The 22,228-nt window shown below is 35.4% G+C and overlaps 1 protein-coding gene across 4 annotated transcripts in view; it reads left to right on the top strand.

Annotated features, from left to right (window-relative positions):
- The window catches only part of DDX60 (DExD/H-box helicase 60), a 47,565-nt gene that overhangs the window by 11,853 nt on the left and 13,484 nt on the right, over positions 1-22,228 (top strand). For all 4 annotated transcript variants that reach the window (XM_068681182.1, XM_068681183.1, XM_068681180.1 and 1 more), the window contains exons 11-28: positions 338-440; positions 1,211-1,326; positions 2,846-3,006; positions 4,104-4,356; positions 5,239-5,402; positions 8,091-8,246; positions 9,214-9,363; positions 10,402-10,521; positions 13,006-13,101; positions 13,777-13,892; positions 14,424-14,569; positions 14,743-14,852; positions 14,953-15,057; positions 15,142-15,270; positions 16,088-16,215; positions 18,831-18,989; positions 20,026-20,170; positions 21,759-21,911. In XM_068681182.1, the coding sequence (XP_068537283.1) occupies positions 338-440; positions 1,211-1,326; positions 2,846-3,006; positions 4,104-4,356; positions 5,239-5,402; positions 8,091-8,246; positions 9,214-9,363; positions 10,402-10,521; positions 13,006-13,101; positions 13,777-13,892; positions 14,424-14,569; positions 14,743-14,852; positions 14,953-15,057; positions 15,142-15,270; positions 16,088-16,215; positions 18,831-18,989; positions 20,026-20,170; positions 21,759-21,911 (2,510 nt within the window). The remainder of the gene's footprint in view (positions 1-337; positions 441-1,210; positions 1,327-2,845; positions 3,007-4,103; positions 4,357-5,238; positions 5,403-8,090; positions 8,247-9,213; positions 9,364-10,401; positions 10,522-13,005; positions 13,102-13,776; positions 13,893-14,423; positions 14,570-14,742; positions 14,853-14,952; positions 15,058-15,141; positions 15,271-16,087; positions 16,216-18,830; positions 18,990-20,025; positions 20,171-21,758; positions 21,912-22,228) is intronic.

Below are 22,228 nucleotides of genomic sequence, written 5' to 3'. Positions count from 1 at the left end.
AGCACAGTATTGCTACTGCTTACTTCTGTAAGTAGTGCAGGAAATATGTGCCTGTGAGATGGAGTAGGTTGTAGCATTCATAGAAGTAGTATAGGCGTCTAAAATAGATTGTAAGATTACCTACTCAGAAGCAAAAATATCTGCTTTGTTCCTCTTCTTCCAGTGCTTGAGAAGAAAAAGGAAGAGAGGAACTGGTGAACTGCTGCTTCTTTTTTGCATATTTTACATTAAAAATGAATTTCCAGTAAATAACTTGACAGAATTTCAAGTATAAGATATGAAATCATACATATTTTTAATCAACCTTTTTTTTTTTTTTTTTTTAAATGCTGTACAGTGTATGAAGACAAAATTCCTGCTATAGGACTATTCCCAGTGAAATCTGATCTTGTTAAAGAGTATGCTGGAGATATTTTGAAAGACCTACCTGTTTTAGATGAGTATGTACTATGAGTTTTATTAAGATATTATAAGACTATGGGTTTGTTTACTACTGCCCTGGTGTTTACACCCATATTATGCTCAATTTGTGTGAGTTTAGAAATGCTTTTGCTGTGACTAGGGAAGGTTTCACATTTATGTGTACTGATAAAATACTCTGTAAATATTATCAGAAAATTCTGAAAAGGAATGCGTAAGAGTCAGTATCTTATTTTCTCATTCAATTATTTGTTTGTATTAGTCTTCAGTGATTCTTATTCTATATTCTGAAACAGTTATTCTGAATGCACAATTTGTAATTGAAAGGCCTCATCTTAAATTGCAAAGCTCAGGTTGATTTCAGGAAAAGGAAAATACTGAGTAACAGTACTGAATAAAAGTTGAGAATAGATTATTTTTTTTTTTTTTTACATTTGCCGTGCTTGTGAAGGTGGGTTGTGTGCTGGACAATGATTACTTTTAGCCACTTTGGGAAAACGAAGACTCATCTTTTAAAGGATATTTCTGTGAGTTATGTAGTCACATTGCATTCTATGATTGAACTATATGAAAGTGGGAAAATGCGTTTTTAATTTATTATTTTTTTTCTGAAAAGCTGAGGCTATCTTGACAAACTATATTTGGAGTAAAATTAATCCCTACATTGGTTGTCTGCCAACGTAAAGTGTTTTGATAAATATTCAGGTTTTCTTATATGTTTTAAATGTTTTATTAGAGACAACAGATAACCTTTTTAATTGTTGCTCTGTTTAATGTTTGTATCTTTCAGCAATGATCCTGCAGTTTCTTCACTTACTAAATACAAGGAATTTGATGAGCTTCGTCACTGGCATTCTGGCAGACCATTGACTGAGGAGTATGAACGTGTACACTGCAACGCTGATGGTAAGAAGAGCTAACAAAACCCACTTGTCTTTGTTGGCTAGAAAAATACTGTAAAGGTTAACGTTTTAGAGAAGGACTTCTTAGCTCAGAAAATATTTGCAACTGCGTAAACATTGCCAAAAAGGAGCTATTGCAATAGCTAAATTATACTTGCACATGCTGCAGAAATTCATCAGCTACGTATTGTGTGTTATGCATTAACTTAATAGTTCTAACAAGTATAAGGGAGCATTTCTTGTCAGCTGTTCATGATGCTTTCTGTTGTGCTTGCAAAATGCTTCACAGATCTCTCTCTCTATATATAAAGTACATGTGCAATTTCATGTTTAAATCTATACTTTGAGTAATGCTTACTAAGCAAATTCGTATACGTGCAAAATCTACTCAGATGTTTGTCCAGCACATGCATAGCCAGTCAAATCTTTTGAGAACAAAAATTAAAGTAAGTAAAAAAAAAGTAAACAAAAGGTGTTTATATTAATGTTACGCATCATAGTTTTGTGTTTGTTTCTCAGCTTTGAGGTACTAACAAAAACAAAACATGGACTTAATTTTGATCTTAGACTTGCATATTTACATGAAATGAATTATATGATACTTTGTGTACTAGCATGTATACATAGCTCTTTTTCTCAAAGATGCTTCCATTATAGTTGCATCACACAGTGGATTAAACTCTCTCCCAGGAGGTGGGAAGTCAAGCGTTACTATTGGTGCTTCCTTTCATTTAGGGTTTTCATTCAGTGAATAGAAAAATTGTTTTCTGAATGGGCATTTGCATCACTTGACCTATGAAAAGTGTTCCATCTGCTTATCTTTCTGACTGGACAATTTTTTGCATTATTTTTTGCACTGTGATTTCAACAGGAAATGTGGAGAGCAGTCACTCTGAGCATATCTGCACAAGAGTGGTAGCTAGAGCATCCTCCATAATGTTGGAGTTTATGTCCACTCCTACTGAAGAGAGAGCCCTCTCTATTCCATGTCTTGCACAAGTTCTCTTAACACTGGCCTGTATTATCTCAGTCTTTTTTGTGTAAAACAGAGAGAAATAGCTAAGCTTAAGTGTAGAAATATCCACGTGCTCGATACCTTCCATTTGGTCACATAAGTGTTCTTCCATATTATTTAAGTTCTGATGACAGAGTCTTGTATTCATGGGGAAGAGGTCTCTTTCTGATGATCTGAATTGACTTCTGAAGACACTTTCTTATTTTCATTGATTGTGTGAGAAGCCTAGGCACTTTTCTCAAGCAGTTGTAATTTCTTTCCAGGTGTCCTGTCTGTTAAGTTTTCCAATACTATTTTTTTGTGCCTAAAGTCTGAATTTGAGTCTGACATATCTCTCAGATAGTTCAAAGGACTGTTGAATTTCAATGAGTCTCAGTAGAAAGTATCTTTTGAAATGTGATTTTGGCCTTTAAGTTAAATTTATCCTTTATCCAGGTATATTTTTTTGGGGGGTGGGGGCGAGGGGATTCTGTCAATGTGTTTTTGAATCAATTGTGTTTATTTGCAGCAAAATCCAAAGATCCATATGAAAGAAAACAAATTCAAAAGTTACAGACTTTTTATCGTTTTTATGGAAGCACATTGCAAGAGGGCACTTCAAAGTTTGTTGTATGCCAAAAGAATGCACCAGGGAGTGCTAATAATCCCGTCAAAAAGAAAAAAATGCAAGTGAGTATATGCAAGTTGCTCTTTCCAAGTCTACTTTTTACTATCCAGAAAAACATTTCTACTATATGAATCACACATATTAAATATTATAGTTTGAATGTGCTAGTAGTTTTAGTTGAAGAAAAAAGCATTATCTTTGTAGTTCAAATTTAATTTACTATTTGGGAAAGAAAAACAAAGGTTTTTCTATTTGGAAATATTGATGAATGATTATGTTTTAACTGACAAGGAAATTTTTTTAAAAAAAGATAAACAATAATATCAGATCTGTAAAGGCTGCTGAGATTTGGTTCATGGCCCGTAATAGTGTGTGAGGTGAAGGAAACTGTAGTTCAATTTAATTTTACGTTTAAGAAACTACTGACAAATAAGGTAAAATCCACTATTTGGTTATTTATTTCCCTGCATTATTTGGAAATATTCTCCATGAAAGATCTTGGAAATATTGCTATTAATTCTATATGAACATTTTCAGACATCACATGATATGTTACATATACTTGTGTACTAATGAACAGTACTCAGCAATAATAATTTGAGTAACATTTCATAATAAACTATACTATCTTTATACTGTTATGCATTATAGATTATGGCCTGTTGAATAGCCTATAAAAGTCCTAAATATGGAATATAATATAATATATTCCATAATATGGAATACAATATATTCCATAATATATTCCTAAAATATGGAATCTTCTTAATTCAAGTAAGATTGAACCCTTAATTTTATTTAATTTATGTAATAACACCTCAATGGTATTTTAATTATTGTTACCTATGGATGAAATAAAAGCTTTAAATTTAACTTCAACTGCTGTTTAATTTTTTCCACATCTGTGCATTTTTATACCACTTGTGAAGAAGCTTTTGACTTTTAAAATACAGATTAGATAAGCTTTTGTGAAGTAAATACTGGGATTCATAGATTGTCTCCTTCAGAGTGAAGTGCTATTTTAAAAAATCCTACTTAAGATACTATGTACCACACAGAATTGAAAACTATAATGTATCTTGAGTTTATGGATTAGTTTTTTTCAGCTGATGCTTGGCAAAAAATGATGGTTGTTTCTGAATATATTCATTTTATGTAGAAAAGTAAAGCAGAAATAATTGCAGAGGAAAACAACAAGCGACTAAAAATTAAAGAAGAAATGAAAGAACAGGAGCAATGGAAAACCTTGCAGATATCAACTGAAAAGGAAATAAAAGCAAATCTAACTGTTGGAATAAACAAATTGGAGAAGTTTCTCAAGAATCTTAAAAGTAAATCTGTGAAGTTCAGCGTAGAATTGTCAGGACTGTCTGCCTGTTTAGAAGTATGGAAGGAACACTGCAAAAAACAAGGTATGATAACCAAATGCATGTTCAGTATTTGACTTGCACTTCCTTTAACCAAGAAAGTGAGTGACCTTAGACATTCTCTACAGGAGTAAAGACATGTTAAAACGCTTCTGTTTTGGGAGTACTAATGGTGCTTTTAAGTGTTAACAGACTGGTCCTCATTTGCAATTTCAGGATTCTCTGAGTGAGACAAAGAATCTGCTAAAATTAGATCATAAATATTTTCCTGTTTCACCTTGTAAACATTGTAAACATTGTATGCATAGGTAATTTGTTTTACTTTATACATATTTAATGATCATGCATCATGAACAGTAAAATATGTCTATACAGAGGTGAATTGTTTGATTAGCTGAGTTGATTCACAGTCAGAATAATGCTGACTTGCACAGAAATTTATACCACCATGGTTAGATGTCTCCAGTTTCACCAGAATTAACTTATTCAAGCTATGCTTTTAGTCAGAAGGATCCAAACAACTCTGTTGGAAACATGCTGGGGAGACCTGTACATGTTAGTGTGAAGTATGTAGCTAATAAGATTGAGTAACAAATATGTGAGTCAGGAAAATGAAATGGGGGAGCTCAGTTATTGTATAGATGTGAGAAGTATGACTTTCTTTTATTGTTGAGCTTGCAGAGGCAGATAGAATTGTTTTGGTGCCTGGTCTTCATTGTTGCACCTTGTAGAGCTCACAGAAGTGTGGGTTGTATTCTGGTCGCCTTTGATTAAAATGCACTTTTAAATTTCCATAAATGTTGTTGGATGGGTAAGGTCTATTTAAAAAATACCTAATATAAAAATGCTTCCAGTAATAGAATTGGATCTCAAGTAACTATTGAGTTCGCTTTTTGTTTGTTTTTTTTTTTTTTTTTTTTTTGAAAGATACTAAATCTAAAGATTTAAGCAAAGCTGTTCAACTCATGAGGAGAATTCATATCCTCCTTGAAAAATATCAAGACCTCTTGGAGAAATCACATCTACAAAAACTGACCCAATGTCTACGACTTCTTGGATTTGAGAATTTGGCATGTTCACTGTCTGGCCAGGTAACTTTATAGACTGTGATGATTCTATTGTAACTGTATCTCTAATTGATATAAACATAAGTATGTAACAGTGTGTAGAAAATCTATATTGAGCTTACTGTAATTATATTGTGCCTTAAGTTTAGCTGTCTATTCATGCTTCAGAAATTAATGAGTAATCTTCTTTAGTTCCATGGATATATTTCTTTGCTTGATGTGAAAGAGAGTTGACGCATTAGGCCACTTCCCCTTTATTAAGTGGAACTATATATGGCTGTGAAGTACAACCTGTGAAACATGTTAAGAGATGTCTACATCTCTAAGAGGTACCTGTTGTTCCACTCATCACATCAGCTGAACTCTGCATGTCAAAAAAAAAGCATTAATGCTTATTTTATGAAAATATTTATATTTTTTATTATTTTATGAAAAATAATCAATTCAAAATGTTCATTAACAGGCCTAAACATGCTACTGTATAGAGGAAATCTTTGATACTGATGAGCTAGATGAAAATTATATTGTTTGTTTTTATGGTATTACTCTACCCTGTTACTGAGCTATGATGATCGCCTCTGAGGGAAATTGACACTGAATTGCTTGTCTTCACTAATACAGCTGAGACTGCCAGATAGCTACTCTGAATTTGGCTCTGAAGTCATATTTCTAAAGACCGGACTTGTGCTTTTCTGCTTGCAACCTTCCCCCTGGCTGATTTAAAAGCAGTTCTGTAGATGTGATGTTACCAGGGAGAGGGAATGCTAAAGTGGTTGTCAGGTGGAAGAAGGGGGGGATATAACTAACAGTCTGCAGAATATGAAGTCAGTAGCAAAATGAAAGGATTACAGTGAACCATAAAACCAGTGTGATTTCTGTATCTCATTTTTTCATGTGCAACAGTGTTAGGAATTTTTTGGAAGCTCAGTTCTGGAAATCTTTTTTTGTCCTTCTTTGAGGATTGGGACTAAGAGATGAGGGAGGAAGAGATTTGTAAGACTCTTCCCTTTGGGAGTGGAAAGTATTTGTCTGCTTTTCTGTGTAAATTTGACTGATGTATGGAGATAGTAACTCTGTAGCCAAAAGCAAACTGTTAAGGGTGTTTGGTGCCCTGAATAAACCAAAATCTGAAAAAACTGAAGAGTTGAGGTTGGAAAGGACCTCTGGAGGTCGTCTGGTCCAGCTCCCTGCTCGAGAACCTAGAGGAGATTGCCCAGGACTATGTACGGACAGCTTTGTATGTCCTCAAGGAGGGTATCTCCAGAATTATCTGGGCAACTTGTTCCAGTGCTCAGTTGCCTGCTGTGGTAGTTCACACCGATGGCCAAGTAAACTTCACTATACTTCTTTCTGTTCCCCCCCTCAAAAGAAGGGAGGGGGAGAAAATACGTTGGGGGTAGGGGGAAAGCTCACAGGTTGAGATAAGAATAATTTAATTAAAGCAAAGAGGAAAAACAAGCAAAGGCTGCACAGAAACAGAGGAAAAAAAAAATCCCATCAGCAAGGAATGTTCAGCCACGTCCTGGGAAGTAGGGTCTAGGTAAGAGTAGCAGCTGTTTGGGATGATGGACATCTTCATAACAAGAGCCCCTCCTCTCGTTTCTCACCTTTTGTTGCTGCACAGGACACCACATGGTATGGGACATCCCTTTGGTCAGTTTGGGTCAGCTGCCCTGGGGATAACCCCTCCCCACCTCTTGCCCAGCCTGCTGGCTTTGGGTGTTTTGGAGGCACTCTTGGTGCTGTGCCAGCCCCTCTCAGCAATAGCCAAAACCTTGGTGTGGTATCAGGGCTGTTCTAGCTACAGTTTTAGCACTTCTAGCACTGTATGTGCTGTTACAGGAAAGCTAACTCCATTCCAGCCAGACCCACTACACCTGCACAGTACAGAAGTGTCTGCTTCCTGTTGTTTAGACAGGACCTCTTGTGTTCCAGTTTGTGTCCAGGGTCAGGACAAGAGGCAATGGGCACCACTAAAAAGAGCCTGGCTCCATCCTCTTTGCATGCTTCCTTCAGGTATTTGTACATGTTAATGAGATCCCCCAGAAGCCCAGGCTGAACGCAGCCCTGAGTGACCCGATCAGTTTGCACCTACTTTTAGCAGGGAGTTGGATTAACTGACATTCGGATATCCCTGCCAACCTAAATTATAATGTGATTTTCTGACATTCTGGTATATGTTGTAACATGGAAGGCTTTGCTAAACAACTTTCAAGATCAAATGGTGTAACCAAACATGTACACAAACATTGAAATTTGTTATGTCTTAGGGTATACAGGTGCTGCGTAAAAATATAATACTTTGCAAAAATTGGGATCACAATCTTCATATTGAGTTTCTTTTCACAACTTTGATTCATTGCATAAAGTGTCAGGGTAGGTCCAAGAAAAGAAAAATATAGGATGAGAAGGCTCTAGCAGGTGATAGCTCAGAGAAGCCAAGTTCTGCCTTCTCGTCAGTTTCGTAAGCTCTGCTGACAACAAAACCATCAACAATGAGGGTTACTGGAGACATATTGTTTATAGGCTATAGTAGTCTCCTTTGAACAGATACAAGCTTATACAAAGCTATATAAGAGAAAATGTATTTAAAAATCACCTGCACTTTCATATATTTTTTAAAGCTTTCAGAGTTCCAGAGCAGAAGATGTGCCATTTTCTGAATCTCTTGCTAGTTTGCAAACCAACTTGAAATGTATTGTGACCTTATAGGTTAGAGAAAAAAGTGATGGTGAGAATACAAGTAGATATGCTATTGAGGTGGGACCAGTTCGCTTCCAGCTACAATACATGGACTATTACTTGCTCAGAGAAGAGAGAAATGATCCAGATCCCCGAGTGGAAAATTTCATACCAGACACGTGGCAGGTAATGAAACACAAACCATTTGTATGTAAAGATACTGGAAATGACTTTTTTTTCTTTGTTTTAGAATACATGTGATTCTACTTCTTGCTAAAAATAGTGTTTCACTAAAGTGAACAAATTCAGAAGATCATTTTGGATGGTATTCCATGTTCTTTCTAACATGACAGCTTTTCTACTGAGAGCTTGGTCCAAGGAATTCAACATAAGAAATGTCAAATCCATGGGATTTCACTGTTCATCATAATATTTGATGGTGATAACCTAAAGAGTGAAGCATACTATGAATTGATAATAAATTTTCTGTTTAAAGCACAGTAGGTCTAACTCAGGTCTGTCTGTTATTGGACTGGGGAGACCAGTTGAATTTTCTATTTTGTGTGACCACATCTGCAAAACAGATACTTGCTTGAGAAGCACGTTTGAACTCAGCATATATGCTAATATAGAAAGATAGTGTTCATGCTATTTATTTCTCACTTCTTCTACCATTCCCCCCCGCTCCTTCTACAGACCTATTTAAAGTGAGAGGAAGCATGGAGGAAGACAGTAATAGGAAGAAAACAAATTTATTAGTGTATGCTAAGAGCAGAAGGGAAAACTGGACAGTATTGCTATAACAATTCAAGAAAAATGACTGTATTGTATAAAACAGTGAAGTTCTTGTATCTAAATTGTACACTGCTGAGTTAACTGGTTTTTATTTTGAAAATGTCCAGTTTCAGACTGTAAGTATTCTGGTATCAAAATCTCAGGCCAAATAATTGAAACAAACAAGTGTAAAGTTGTAGTTCCATTTTTTCCCACTAACAGTTTGAGAAAAGAATACAGTCTTAAAATTCTAGATTAACCATGACTTCCCAGAGTCTAAAATTAGCAAAAATTAAGAGCAAAAATAGAGACATTTTCACAGGAAGAGCCGGTTCACTTTATGAGAACTTCTTAACAAGAGGTTTTGCTCTTCCCTTAGCGAGAACTTCTTGATGCTGTTGATAACAATGAGTCTGCAGTGATAGTTGCTCCTACTTCATCGGGAAAAACATATGCATCATATTATTGCATGGAGAAAGTTCTGAAAACGAGTGATGATGGAGTAGTTGTGTATGTTGCTCCTACAAAGGTAAGGCTACATCCTACTACATATTCTGTCTGTCTGACTATGATATTTTTCAACATGATTGTGAAAACATTTGGTGTAACTTATTGTACGGATTTAGTTGATGTATGTCTTTTTTTTATTAGAAACGTGTATTTAAGCATGCTTACAAAAGATCTGCAAAATAATTAAGTTCATGTACTATATAAACATGTACTGTTTCATGTACTTTTCATGTTTCATGTACTGTATAAACAGTCAATTTTTTGACTGTTTATATAGCTATTTTAAGGTCAGAAACATTAATACATAAAAAACTGCTAGAAGTAGTATTAGGTAAATGGTGACAGTGCCAAAAGCCTACAGACTTGGTGAAAGTAATGTTAAAACAGAACAAGAAACATATTTTCCAATTGAGTTCACCATTAGATGCTTCAAGAGAACTTGTGAAACTCTAAATACCTTTGGGATATTTTTTAATGAGTGTTTTATCCTTCTTTTTAGTTAGAAATGGACTTAAGAGCTAAACCAATGTTTTGATTTCTTCCAAAACTTGTTTTAAGTAATATGAAATTTGAATATGGAATTACATGTGCTATTATTTAGTAATTTCTTTGGATTCTTTTCTTTTTTTTTTTTTTTTTTTTTTTTTTTGATATGGCATAAAAAACGGGCATCAAATTCATACTTTCATTTGAATATCAGAGTCTGGGTGCACAAATATATTTTATACCTGCAGGCCTCAGGAATCTGATGTTATTAAAGTGTTTGTAGATATAGCAGAATACTATAAAATAATTAAAATACAGAGTTAATACTATATAACCCACTTCACAGGACACTAGATTTCTTTGAAAACATTTGAGTATAACTGAACATCAGGTACCATTTCTGTTCAAAGTTAACATTGATGATCCAGATTTAATAAAAGTGTGGCAATAGTATATTGCAGTCTAGTACATTAAAATCAGTGCCAAAATTGAATACATTTGTATGCCTCAGAACATTGTATGCCTTTAGACATCCACTGTGTAGTTTTGTTAATGATCTGCTTTACTTAAGGCTCTTGTAAACCAAGTGGTGGGAACTGTATACAGTCGGTTCACCAAGACGCTTCCAGATGGATTGGTGGTGTGCGGAGTCTTCACACGAGATTATCGTAATGATGTCATGAATTCTCAGGTATATTTTTTGAATGTTTTAATACTTAAAAGTTATGACTTCTGTACTTCATCTGGCCTCTGAAAATGTTAATTTTTATTATAACAATTGTGCCATTACTAAATAGAAAGTTGAGTTAAAATCTATGTACTGCTTACCAGAAAAATTTTCAGTCTGTGGCATACAACCTTAACGATTCATCTTTTGATTACTTGCTCTGGTTAGGAGAAGAAACATTTAATTCCTTTGGTCATAAGCATACAGCAGATGTAAATACAGATAAATGAAAGAGGTGCTCCTTTTTTTTTCCCCATTCTTTTCTTGAGTGTCTGACATTTACTATTATATATAAACATTGATGACATTGACTGATTGTAAAGTAGTACTGTGATGGATTTTCTTGTTGATCTTTAAAGATCTGTTTTCACTAACCACCAGGGTTCAAAATCGCTTGAGCTCTTGATGTGTCTTAGTTATGTCCTAAAGTTCAAACTGAAATGTAGGTAAATCTTGGAAATAAATTAGGTTGACCATCTCAGAGTTGGAAAATAGTGTGATTTCAGACAATCAGATGATAGTGTAAAATCCTGATATAGATAGAAGTAAGCTTTATATATATATGTATATATGTATATATATATATATATATATATATATATTTATATATATATATATAATAGGTACGGTATGACACTTCTGTAAGCCATTAACCTTTTATAAGCTTTGTTGGTAAAAGATAAACTGCAAATGAACCTTTGTTAATCCCTCAGCATTGTTGTCCATGCTGTTTCCTTTCATGCGTTGCTTCTCTGGCCAGCATTCTTTCGTTCTTAAGTAGTATCACTTAAAAAATAATAAAATAAGTACAACTTGCTTACTGATTTTAAGAATATTCTAGACAATCTTGCCTGTTAATACCTCTACTGAAAATCATGAACTCATACAGGTGGGTAGAGTTTGGCTTCTTGCAGCCACTCTTGTTCATTGTGACTGTAACTTTCGTTGCAAGGTGAATCAACCTAGGTTATTCATAGAATCATAAAATGATTAAGATTGGAAGTAGTGACCTCTGGAGATCATTGTGTCCAACCCTCCTTCTCAAGCAGGACTGCCTAAAGCTAGTTCTCCAGGATCATGTCCAGGTGGTTTTTGAATATTGGCAAGGATGAAGACTCTACCAGCTCTCTGGGCAACCCGTTCCAGTGCTCAGTCACCCTCACAGCGAAAAAAGTGTCTTTATGTTCAGACAGAGCCTCCAGTGTTTTAATTTTTGTCCATTGCCTCTTGTCTTGTCACTAGACACCACTGAAAAGAGATCTGTATTTTTTATATCCTCTCTTCATATTTATATACATTGAGATCTTCCCTGAGCCTTCTCTTTAGGCTAGACAGTCCCAGCTCTCTCAGCCTTTCTTCACAGGAGATGCTCCAGTCTGTTAATCATCTTAGTGTCTCTCTGTTGGACTCCCTTGAGTATATGCATGATTTTCCTGTACTGGGGAGCCCAGAACTGGACCCATCAGTCCAAGTGTGGCCTCAGATGCAAAGAATCACCTCCTGTGCCCTGCTGGTAATACTTTGCTTAATGCAGCCCATACTGTTCGCCTGCTTTGCTGGAAGGGCATGAGGCTGACTCGTGTTCAACTTGGCATCCACCAGGACTCCTAAGTCACTTCCTACAAAGCTGCTTTCCATTTGGGTGGCCATCAGCAAGTGCTGGTGCCTGGGGTTGTTCCTTCCCGGGTGCAGGGCTTTGCACCTCCCCTTGTTTAACTTCATGGGATTCCTGCCAGCGCATTCCTCTAGCCTGTTGAGATTCTTCTGGATGGCAGCATCACCCTCTGGTTTATCAGCCACTCCTCACAGTTTTGAGTCATCTGCAAACTTGCTGAGGGTATACTCCATCCATCATCTGGATCATTAACTAAGATGTTAAACAGGACTGGACCCAATGCTGTTCCCTGGGGTACACTGGTAGCTACTGGCTTCCAACTACACTTGGTACTACTGATTTCTCTGGGACTGGTTATTTAGCCAATCTGCTCATCTGGCCTACACTTCAACAGCTTGTCTATGAGCATCTTATGGGAGACAGCGTCAAAAACCTTATTGAACACTAGGCAGACAGTATTCACTGCTCCCTCCTCATCTAACAGCCGGTCATTTCATCACAGAAGTTTATCAGGGTGGTCAAGCACGACTTCCTCTTGGTCAATCCATGCTAAAAACTCCTGATGACTTCCTTGTCCTTCATGTACCTGGAAATGGTTTCCAGGATTAGTTGCTCCATCACTGTCCCAGGGATCAAAGCAAAGATTACCAGTCTGTTAGCTCAGGCTGTGTCCTTCTTCTTACCCTTCTTGAAGGTAGAAGTGAGAAATTAATTTTTGCTCATCTTGAAATCAAATACATGTTTTAAATGCTTTTTCAATATAGAATCTATTCTGTTATGTTTGATCAGCCAATTTATTTGAAAATAATGCTTTACAAACCTTTTTTTCTTAGATATTAGTGACTGTGCCTCAATGTTTAGAAATCTTGATGCTGTCTCCTCGTTGCCAGAAATGGGTCAAACGGATACAATATGTTATATTTGATGAGGTAGGCATCTTTCAGTAATAATCAATTTAATAAGTTTATGGGGGAAAAAAGGCAGAGGAAAACTATCAATAATTATTTTTTTCACTACATGCGTTATTGCTTTGTTATATTGTTATTACTTCAGACTTGCTTGCTTTTTCATGTTAGCTAATAGTCTTAATATGTTCCAGTGCAAGAACTTAAAACTCTGATAGTCCTGGAGAAGACATACAGTTCGGCTGAGCTACCAGGAATTTCTCTTATTTCTTTCAAGCCAGTCAACTGGAAAACTAAAGGTCACCACTGTAGTCTTAGTGGTTAAAAATGAAGCCTGGAGGTATTCTGGGTTTGAATTGTAGACATATCCCTTCAGGAGATATTTGTCAGTCTTTTGAGGGCAAAAACAGTGTTTAATATTGCTAAATTTAATATTTGTACTGGATTCTTTCTTGTATATCAACTTAATTGTTAATGGATGTCAGTGAATATCTAAGGTACAAACAATGAATGTAGTATTGAAGTTAGTATAGTCTAATTCACTGGATAGTGAATTTGCAATGTAAGAATTATTCAGTACTGATCTTCTAACCTTTTTGATTTTAGCAAAACATAAAACAGCTCCTGTTTTGTGTGTACTTTGATAAGGTAGGTTTCTTACTTTTCTTTTTTTTTTTATCCTCTTTCCCAAACATATAGGTCCATTGTCTTGGTGGCGAAATTGGAGCAGAGGTTTGGGAGCATCTTCTGGTAACAATTCGGTGTCCGTTTTTGGCTCTCTCTGCTACTATCAGTAACCCAGAACACCTAACTGAGTACGCTTGGAATTTTTCTCATTCAAAAGAGCATATTTAAATTGGATATGAACTATTGATACAAACCGAAGGGTATGAACAATTACGATTGAGAGGCAACAGATTTGGAATTATACTGTTTTATGTATTATATACATATAATTGACACCAAACAATTCTGTAACTTTTAGCTCTCTGTAATGAGAACAGGCATTCATTCCTATTCTTTCAGACCCTCTGAGAGAGCTGGGCAGAGGTGTTTTTTTTTTTTTTTTTTAATCTATTTGATTTGCCAAAACCTGATAAGCATACTTACCCATCATCAGTCAAGGAAGACACATGTCTTTGTATGTATAATGATGGTGTGATTTCACATTTACGAATTGCACCCTGGGATAAGCTGGAGAAAATTGCACTGAAAATGGTGAAAGGGGGGACTGGAAATTTTATAGGAGAAATAGAGCAGAATGTAGTACTTCATCTATTATAATTATATCAGTTTTCAAAGAGAATTTTTTTATGGCTTGGCTTTATTTTATTCTTGAACTGTAGGTGGTTACAAAGTGTGAAAAGGTATTGGCAACGTGCTGAGAACATGATAGAAGAAAACTCTACCAACTCTGAAAAGAATTCTACAAGAAAACTTAAAGTGAAATCTAAAGTAAAAGAACCAAAAAAAACATACCGTGTTAGACTAGGTGTGTATCAGAACGTTTTATAATAATAATAAGTAAATTGTAGTGTCCTTCCTGTAAACACTTTAATCGCTCTGTGTGAACTTAAGCATATGTATAGTTTTTAAATAAAGTCAAATCAAAATACTTGCTTTTTAAAACCAACAATGTATCATGACATTTTTGTCTCTTTGCAGTCCTGTATGGAGAAAGATACAATGATTTGGAAAAGTATGTGTGTTCTTCAACGGGTGGTGATTTTCTCTTTGAACATTATCACCCATGTGCTGCATTAACAGTCAATCATGTAAGCATAGCATTGGTGTAAAAAGTGTTTATCAACGGTTACATTAAGTAATATGGATTCCATCAAAATGATTATTTTCTTTTGTTTAAACTCCTTCCAGATTGAGAACTATGGTATTCCTGCAGATCTTTCTCTGTCTCCAAAAGAGAGTGTTCAGCTGTATGACACAATGGTAGAAGTCTGGAAGGAGTGGCCAAGGGCACAGGTAGGTATACAGATATGTGCACAGAATATATAAAAAGTAAATAGATAGTGAAGTAATTCAGTGTTTTATGTTGTTGCTTTCAAGGAGCTAGATCCTGAGGAGTTTGTCTCTTTCAAGAATAAAGTAGTAATAAAAAAGATGGATGTGAGGAAATATGAACAGGAACTGAAGAAAGAGCTAAGCAAATGGATTGAACTTGGCGAAAGACAGAAGGTAACAGTTGTTAGAGGGGTGTGTTTTTAAGACTCTGTACAGCTGTAATGTAATGATTATACAGTAATATAACTAGACAATTATGGGAGCCTCTCCTCCCTAATTATTATCTATGAGTATTAGCTGCTGCTGTGCTGAAAGATAAGCGCTAATATTTGTGGCATTTCAGTAAGCATTTTCAAGGTTGTTTTCACAAGCTTCTCTGGAAATCAGACTTCTAGTACTGCTGCGAGATTCTGATTTCTGATTCTTTGAGTGTACCTCCTACAATTAGTGACAGTACTGTACCACAATTCTGCTTCTTTAGTCTACTTCTTTTTCTTTTACTGATCATTTGAAACCTTCCATGTAACCAAGGACAGAAGGTATGTTCCTATGTAAAAGACAGAAATTTAAGTAATGGACTTTAAATTGGAAGATCAAGTCTTTAATTAGAGGCCATATATTCCTATATCATAAATAGGTGTATGAGGAGGTGGTGAATAAAAAACAAGGATACAATATAGAATATTTGGGGAAAAAAATCCCAAGGTTCTTGAAATGTGACGCTTGAATGTGAAAATATATCATAATTGGTATGTTAGTAGTGCTGTATTATTTCCACTGTGAAGGTAGACATGAATGCTACAGTGATTTGCATTTTGAATTCTTACTGAAGTCATTGTGTTCTGCAGACCTTTTAAGTCTGTAGACTATACGAAGCCATTGTAGTTCTGCATGACTTAAGAAATCTGAGCAGATAGAAGCTGTTACAGGAAACTTTGCCTTCAGCTGGAAGTTGCTGCCATTAAAATCTCCTCAATAATATTTTGGTCAGGTATGTGAGCTTCTGGATCGCTTTAAGCCCCAACCTGTGGATTGCTCAGATCAGGAAAAATGGATGCAATTTGCATGCTTTGTTGAAAAATTGCATGAGATGGATAAATTGCCTGCCATAATTTTTATGTAAGTATTTATATTCCATGTGTTATGTGTGTGTTGACTAGATTCAGAAAAATGGTATTAGAGATAAATGGAATTTGCCAAGCCATATCAATATTTATGTCCTTTTCTTATCTTTGTTCTAAAGTTTGTGAAGTAAAGGCTTACAAGCTCTATCAATCTGTGTATCTTTATGGGAATAAAGGTTTAGCTGAAGTAAAACTAGGAGTGATCGATTATTGTGTGGAAAGGTTAGAATCCATGCATGATAGCTGAGGAAAATTATAATCTGAATCACATTAAAATAAGAGTTGGATTCTCTGTTGCTTTGCCCCAGTGTAATAAGTAAAAAATATGCTGTTTAATTAGAAGTGCAAACAGTGTATATTGGGGGCAGATTTGCTAGGGAAAAGGGCAGAATGAGGTCCTATGAATATGTCATTTAACATGGTTTTAATACAAAGCCTCTCACAACATTATTTTATATCCAGTAAAATGCATGAGTGAAACTTCTGCATGTATCTGAGATGTATTTTCACAAAACATGAAACATGCATAACCTACTGATAATACCATTATTGTCAGCGATATTGCTAATATTAATAAAGTGGGCATATTACCTCGATGCTTGTCCTAATAATGAAAAGAAAATACCATTAAACAGTTGTCCAGTGCATATTCTTATTGTAATAACATGTAGGAACAATCACATACATGTGTTACATAAATATCAGTTTTCTCATCTCAGTATGAAGCCTTTCCTTTCCTTTGAATGCTTTGAATAATTAGGGGGAGAATGTTCTTTAGCATTTCAGTTCTTATGTGTTTTGCTTTTTTTTTTTTTTTTTTAAAAAAAAAAAGGCATTTCTGAAAGAACTCTAGAAAGAAAGAAGCAAAAAAGTGAATATACAGGTCAAGGGTGCATCTCAAATGACTCTAATTGCTAATAAATTCTCTCTTTTTATATTTCGAGTGGCAGTCTAGTTGCAAATAAATGCTATGGCTGATTTCCAGCAGTCTGGTTCTAAATCAATGCTATGGCTGATTTCCAGCTGAAGCCAAGAGATTTCAAAAGCAGTCTTAAATATTTTTAATTCCTTCACATGAGTGATTTTAGAGCTGCAGTATTAACTGCATTGCCCTTTTGAGGCACTTAATAGGATGTTCCAAAGTGCTTCTCCTCAGGAGAGACAGATCACTAAGTTACTCTCATCTACCCTGGAATGATGAGTCATTATAAATTTCTGGTGACAAATGGCTCTTACAAGGGGCTGTGTGTAGAGTATGTGTTCTCTTTGTAATAGACAACTGATAAATGATCATGCTGGGAAAAGAACACATCATAGACCGGTGAACATGGATGCATCATGTAGATATGAAGTTGGGGTGTGAGCCTGAGAAATCTATTATCTTATGTTTTAAAGCATAGGTGTACTGTGATTGCACTTCATAGACCTCCCCAGTGTTGTAGTCAGACAAGGAACAAGCATCAGAAGGAATTTCAAAAAAATAAAAATAAAAAATTCTAGTTACATGTCCAAATCCTGAGAATTTGTGATGGAGATGAAGGGGATGAGGAGCCCTCACAAGAAGTAGATACTGACATGGAGTAACAGATTGGTGCTGGCAAGCTTTTTTTCCTTAAGCTTTTATTGATGTGTGAGGTTGGAAAGCTGTCACCCATTGTGGTATTTTGTCAACGTGGAATTAGTAAAGACTCCTGAGAGAGTAGGTATCAGAGCTGTAGAAACCAAGTTGCTATTGCAGCTATTGGTGGTAGGGAAAACAGTACCTTTTCTTTTCCTAAAGCCACCAGGGAAAGAAGTATGCTGGCACCATATTTGTACTTAAATGGCTGAATAAACTCTGTGATAGAGAGAAGTTTAAATCACCCAGTGTGGGCTTCAGAGAGATGAGAAGTAAATGGAAAATGATTGCAATTGAGCTGTGTTACCTGTGAAGAAGTGAAAAGCTTGAATTAAGAAGTTACCTTTGAGTCTTAAGACCCGTGTTTGGCCTTCACGAGAATAAAGTCCTTCCATTTGCTCCTGTTCTTGATGACTGCCAGATCTGAATGACTTGTAAGCATTCTAATGGACGAGGATGCAACTTCATGCCAGGTGTTGCCAACCCTTGTATGGTGACAGCTAACAGTCTCTTCCCACTACAATAAGAATTTAATTTTTTTTTCTGACTGAGAAGCTGGAAGAGTCCAAGCTAAGCTAACATTCCAGTATTGACAAAGCTATGAGAAAGAACAGCTGTGTAGAATAACAAGAGAAACAGTCATTCCTTTTCAACAGGCTAGTTGAGAAGGATTAAATGATTTAAGTTACAGTCTATTTTATATGTATATTCATGTGCCAACTTAGGGCAAGGTAGGACTGTTTTCTGTAGATAATTAACTGGCAGAACCATTTTGCATGTTACCACTCAGTTTTGAAGTAATTGTAGCTTGAAAGTGAACACAGCCAATGACTTTGGGATGAAATAGCAATGATGCACTTCTAATTATTATAATTTACTGCAGTCAAGTAATAAGGCTGAGCATTATTGTAGCAGCATTATATACGCGTACAAATAAAAATTTATCTTAGCATTCACCTAACTGATCTATATCACATATTATTTACTTCAAGATTTGGCTTAGATTCAGTGGAGCGTGCAGCCACTAATGTATTCATTCATTTGATGGAAAAACAAAAAAATGAACAAGACCCTAAAGCCAAGAGGGAAATAGAGGACATAAAGGACAAACTAAGAAAAGTGGATAAATCACTAACGAAATGCAAGACAAAGTAAGTATTGTAACTGTGTATTGTGAAAAAGCTTATATAGAGCAGTCTTGTGGTAAGTTATTTCTTGGGCATGTACCTTACAGCAGCATCCAGTTGTAATACAGTAGTTCTGGTTGTTCTGCATGCTCCAGCAACCCACAGAGTAGGAGCAGCTGCATGGTGGGTAGCAATCAGCAATACCTTGTGCATAGTTAGGCAGCAGAGAGATACCAGCGTGGCTGACACTGTGTAAAGTGCTAGCACTACAGAATGAGGATCAGAGAGAAATTTGCGTATGTGAGATTGGTCAGCTTGGAATAATCCAGTAATGAGGTGATATTGAGGTATTTGTTTCCCCCTTAGCCTTGAACTTTCTCGATTTTTGTGATCATAGGGTGTAGATTTTTAAAGGCATTTAGGAATTAATATGGATATAGTTACTAGGTTTGTCAGGAACACAAAGCACCATTGTTTTGTCCTCCTAATTGTGGCAAATTGCAGTGCATTCCTCAAGCATAATATCGTGAAGGAATGAACTTGGCTGACTTTAATGGTACTAAGTGAGAACTTGAAAATCCAGTAAGAATTTGTACACATATGTGTACATTGAAATAGCATGAAAATCTGCTTCTAAATATTTTCTCTTCCTTTTCTTCAAATCCTTCACTAAATCCTTAAAGTCAATGTCATTATTGGTAGTAAGTGGATCACATTTCTCTTCTGTGTTGATTTTTTTTCTGCTGTGCAATACTGTTAGCTTACTAGTTTGCTGAACAGTGGTATTAATGGTTGCTGCCCTCATCTTCCTTCAGTTTTCCTTGTCACCACAATTACTCAATTGTACTTCATCCAGAATTATTTATTTTGTATGCAAGCCAAGATAAAATTAAGCTGTTAGCATTATGAGTAAATCTGTTTCAACAGATCTATCTACACGTTTGAGCCTACAATTTAAAAGGGAATGCATCTGCAACTTTTAGAACCCAAAGAATATATTGAAATAGAGAACTATATGCTAATTACAGAACTAATATTTTTTATTGTATATTTTATACAGTGATACCAAAAAGTTGAAAACCAGTAAAGCAGAAAGCATAATACAGCTCTGGACTATGAAAAATGAGTTAGAGAAAAGACTTAAAAAGCTTAGTGTGACGCCTTCTGCGTGTACTTACGCTGATCCTAAAGCAGTAGATGAAGATGTAAGTAACTCACTAGTACTTCCAACATGTTTTTGGTTTTGTATGTCTAAAATGCTTGAATTTGTGCAAAATTTCATAAGACATCAATATGCGATGCGTTTGTATTCACTGACTTCGTGAAGCATTCGATTCCAGATCTCAGTCTTAAATAACCTTGTTTTTAAGATGTACAGAGAACTTTCATTCTGACAAATAAAAAGATACAGACTTGTTCTTGTGGGATATACATGACAACTAATTCATTTCCATGAAATAGTAGCAGTGCGGTTCTGTTACTTGTTGATTCAGGTTTCAGACTCATATTTTCTGAATCGTTAACATAGGCTATATGTCACCTCTCTGTGTGGAAGGTCTATCTAGACCTTCCTGAACTGTTTATATCATATGAAAATAACAAATAAATTATTTTAGGCCCTAAAAGTTCTAGTCTCCACAAAGCAAAATCGTCCATGTTCTTAAGCATGTTTACACACGCTAAGGAAGGAAAAGCTCAGAAAAGCACTGAAAGTCTGCAGGTGTCTATCACCAATATTAATGTATACAACCAATATTAATTATATACAAAAATATAATGTCATCAATATTTGTATACAAAATAATTAAGGAATAATTTATGAAGGAGATTTATATGATGTAGTTTCCATCAATAGTGGGTGAATGGGCCTTGATCTAAAGTTCCTGAGAAAAGACTCTGGTTCACAAAGCTGTCTCTCCATGACTTTTGTTTAAATAAAAAAAAAATAAAAATCTAATTGTGATACATACTTTTTAATTCAGAGATTTTTTTTTTTTTTTTTTGAAGTGTCTTGGTAATGCTTTGTGCTTATTGTTACATCTCTAGAAGGAGAGGTAAATGTTGCATATTGGGAGCAAATGCGAAAATTCTCATGATTCCTATCCTGGGAACCTGGGATCCCAATGGCATTTTTAGACTTCTGTCAGCCAGCATCAAAAGAGTATTGCTTTCCCACAGGTGCACATGGGTAAAAACAGTGAAGAAATATTTGGATTTTTGGAACAGATGGCATTTAGGTACAGGGTGAAGTTCAGAAAACACTGAAGAAGCTTAATTTAGTTCTATTTCTGAATTTGGGAAAGGGAAGCTCATAACTATGTGAAATGGAACCAAGGGGGGATGACAAACAAGAGCAAAAGAATATAATCTTTGCATAGCTACTTTGGAATTTGTTCAGAAGTAGTGGCATGGTGTATGTGGTCATAAAACCATATGTTGAGTTGAAAAACTAAGGACATGAAGATTTGCCATGTCTGGTTGCAACTAGCAGCATGGTTTGAAGATTGGGACTGTGTAATGGCATTTGTTGCAATAGTGAAAAAAAGTGATAGTGTATAAAAATATACCGAAGTGCCTGAATTTCTGGCCATAATGAAGCTACTGATGGTTTACATCTAGTTATGTACTTTGAGCTTCAAGTTTACTAAGATCTTAAACAGGTATGTTTCTTTGTAGCACTTGGAACTTTTATTCTCTTTTCACTGACAATACTTGGTTGTGGTTAATACTTTTATTTGTATTTGTACTTATTTGTATTTTATTTGTATTTGTACTTATTCTTTTTATTTGTAGACTTTGAGGAAGATTTTTTATCGACTTAGGTTTGAAAGAAAGGGTTATCTTCAGCAAATGCTGGCACGGAGGGGCATTGGATATCATCATGGATCTATGTCCATAAAGCAGAGACAAGCAGTGGAGATGCTTTTCAGACTGGGATATATCAAGGTTGATAAATCAGGATCAGTTCTTCTTTTTTTTTTCTTTTATTTTCTCTATACATGTAATTAAAAATGTCTAGTGTACCTTTTATTAGTGGTAGAATATATTGGATTGACTTTATCAAGCTCATTCTTGAAATGTTGACATAACAGTTTCCAAATTAATAAAATGAACTAAGTGAATTGATAGCTGTAGAACTTAATTTCTAACTAAGAGTTCCTGTCCTTCAGATTAGCAGCTGAACAGTTAAAAGATGTTGACCTAAAACAACCAGAAGTGTTTTAGTGAATTGAACTATATAGAACCATGATACTTTGCACTCT

This window comes from Anas acuta, chromosome 4, assembly GCF_963932015.1.
Source record: "Anas acuta chromosome 4, bAnaAcu1.1, whole genome shotgun sequence".
NCBI classification, from domain to species: Eukaryota; Metazoa; Chordata; class Aves; order Anseriformes; family Anatidae; genus Anas; species Anas acuta.
This window is presented reverse-complemented; position numbering and strand designations above follow the sequence as displayed.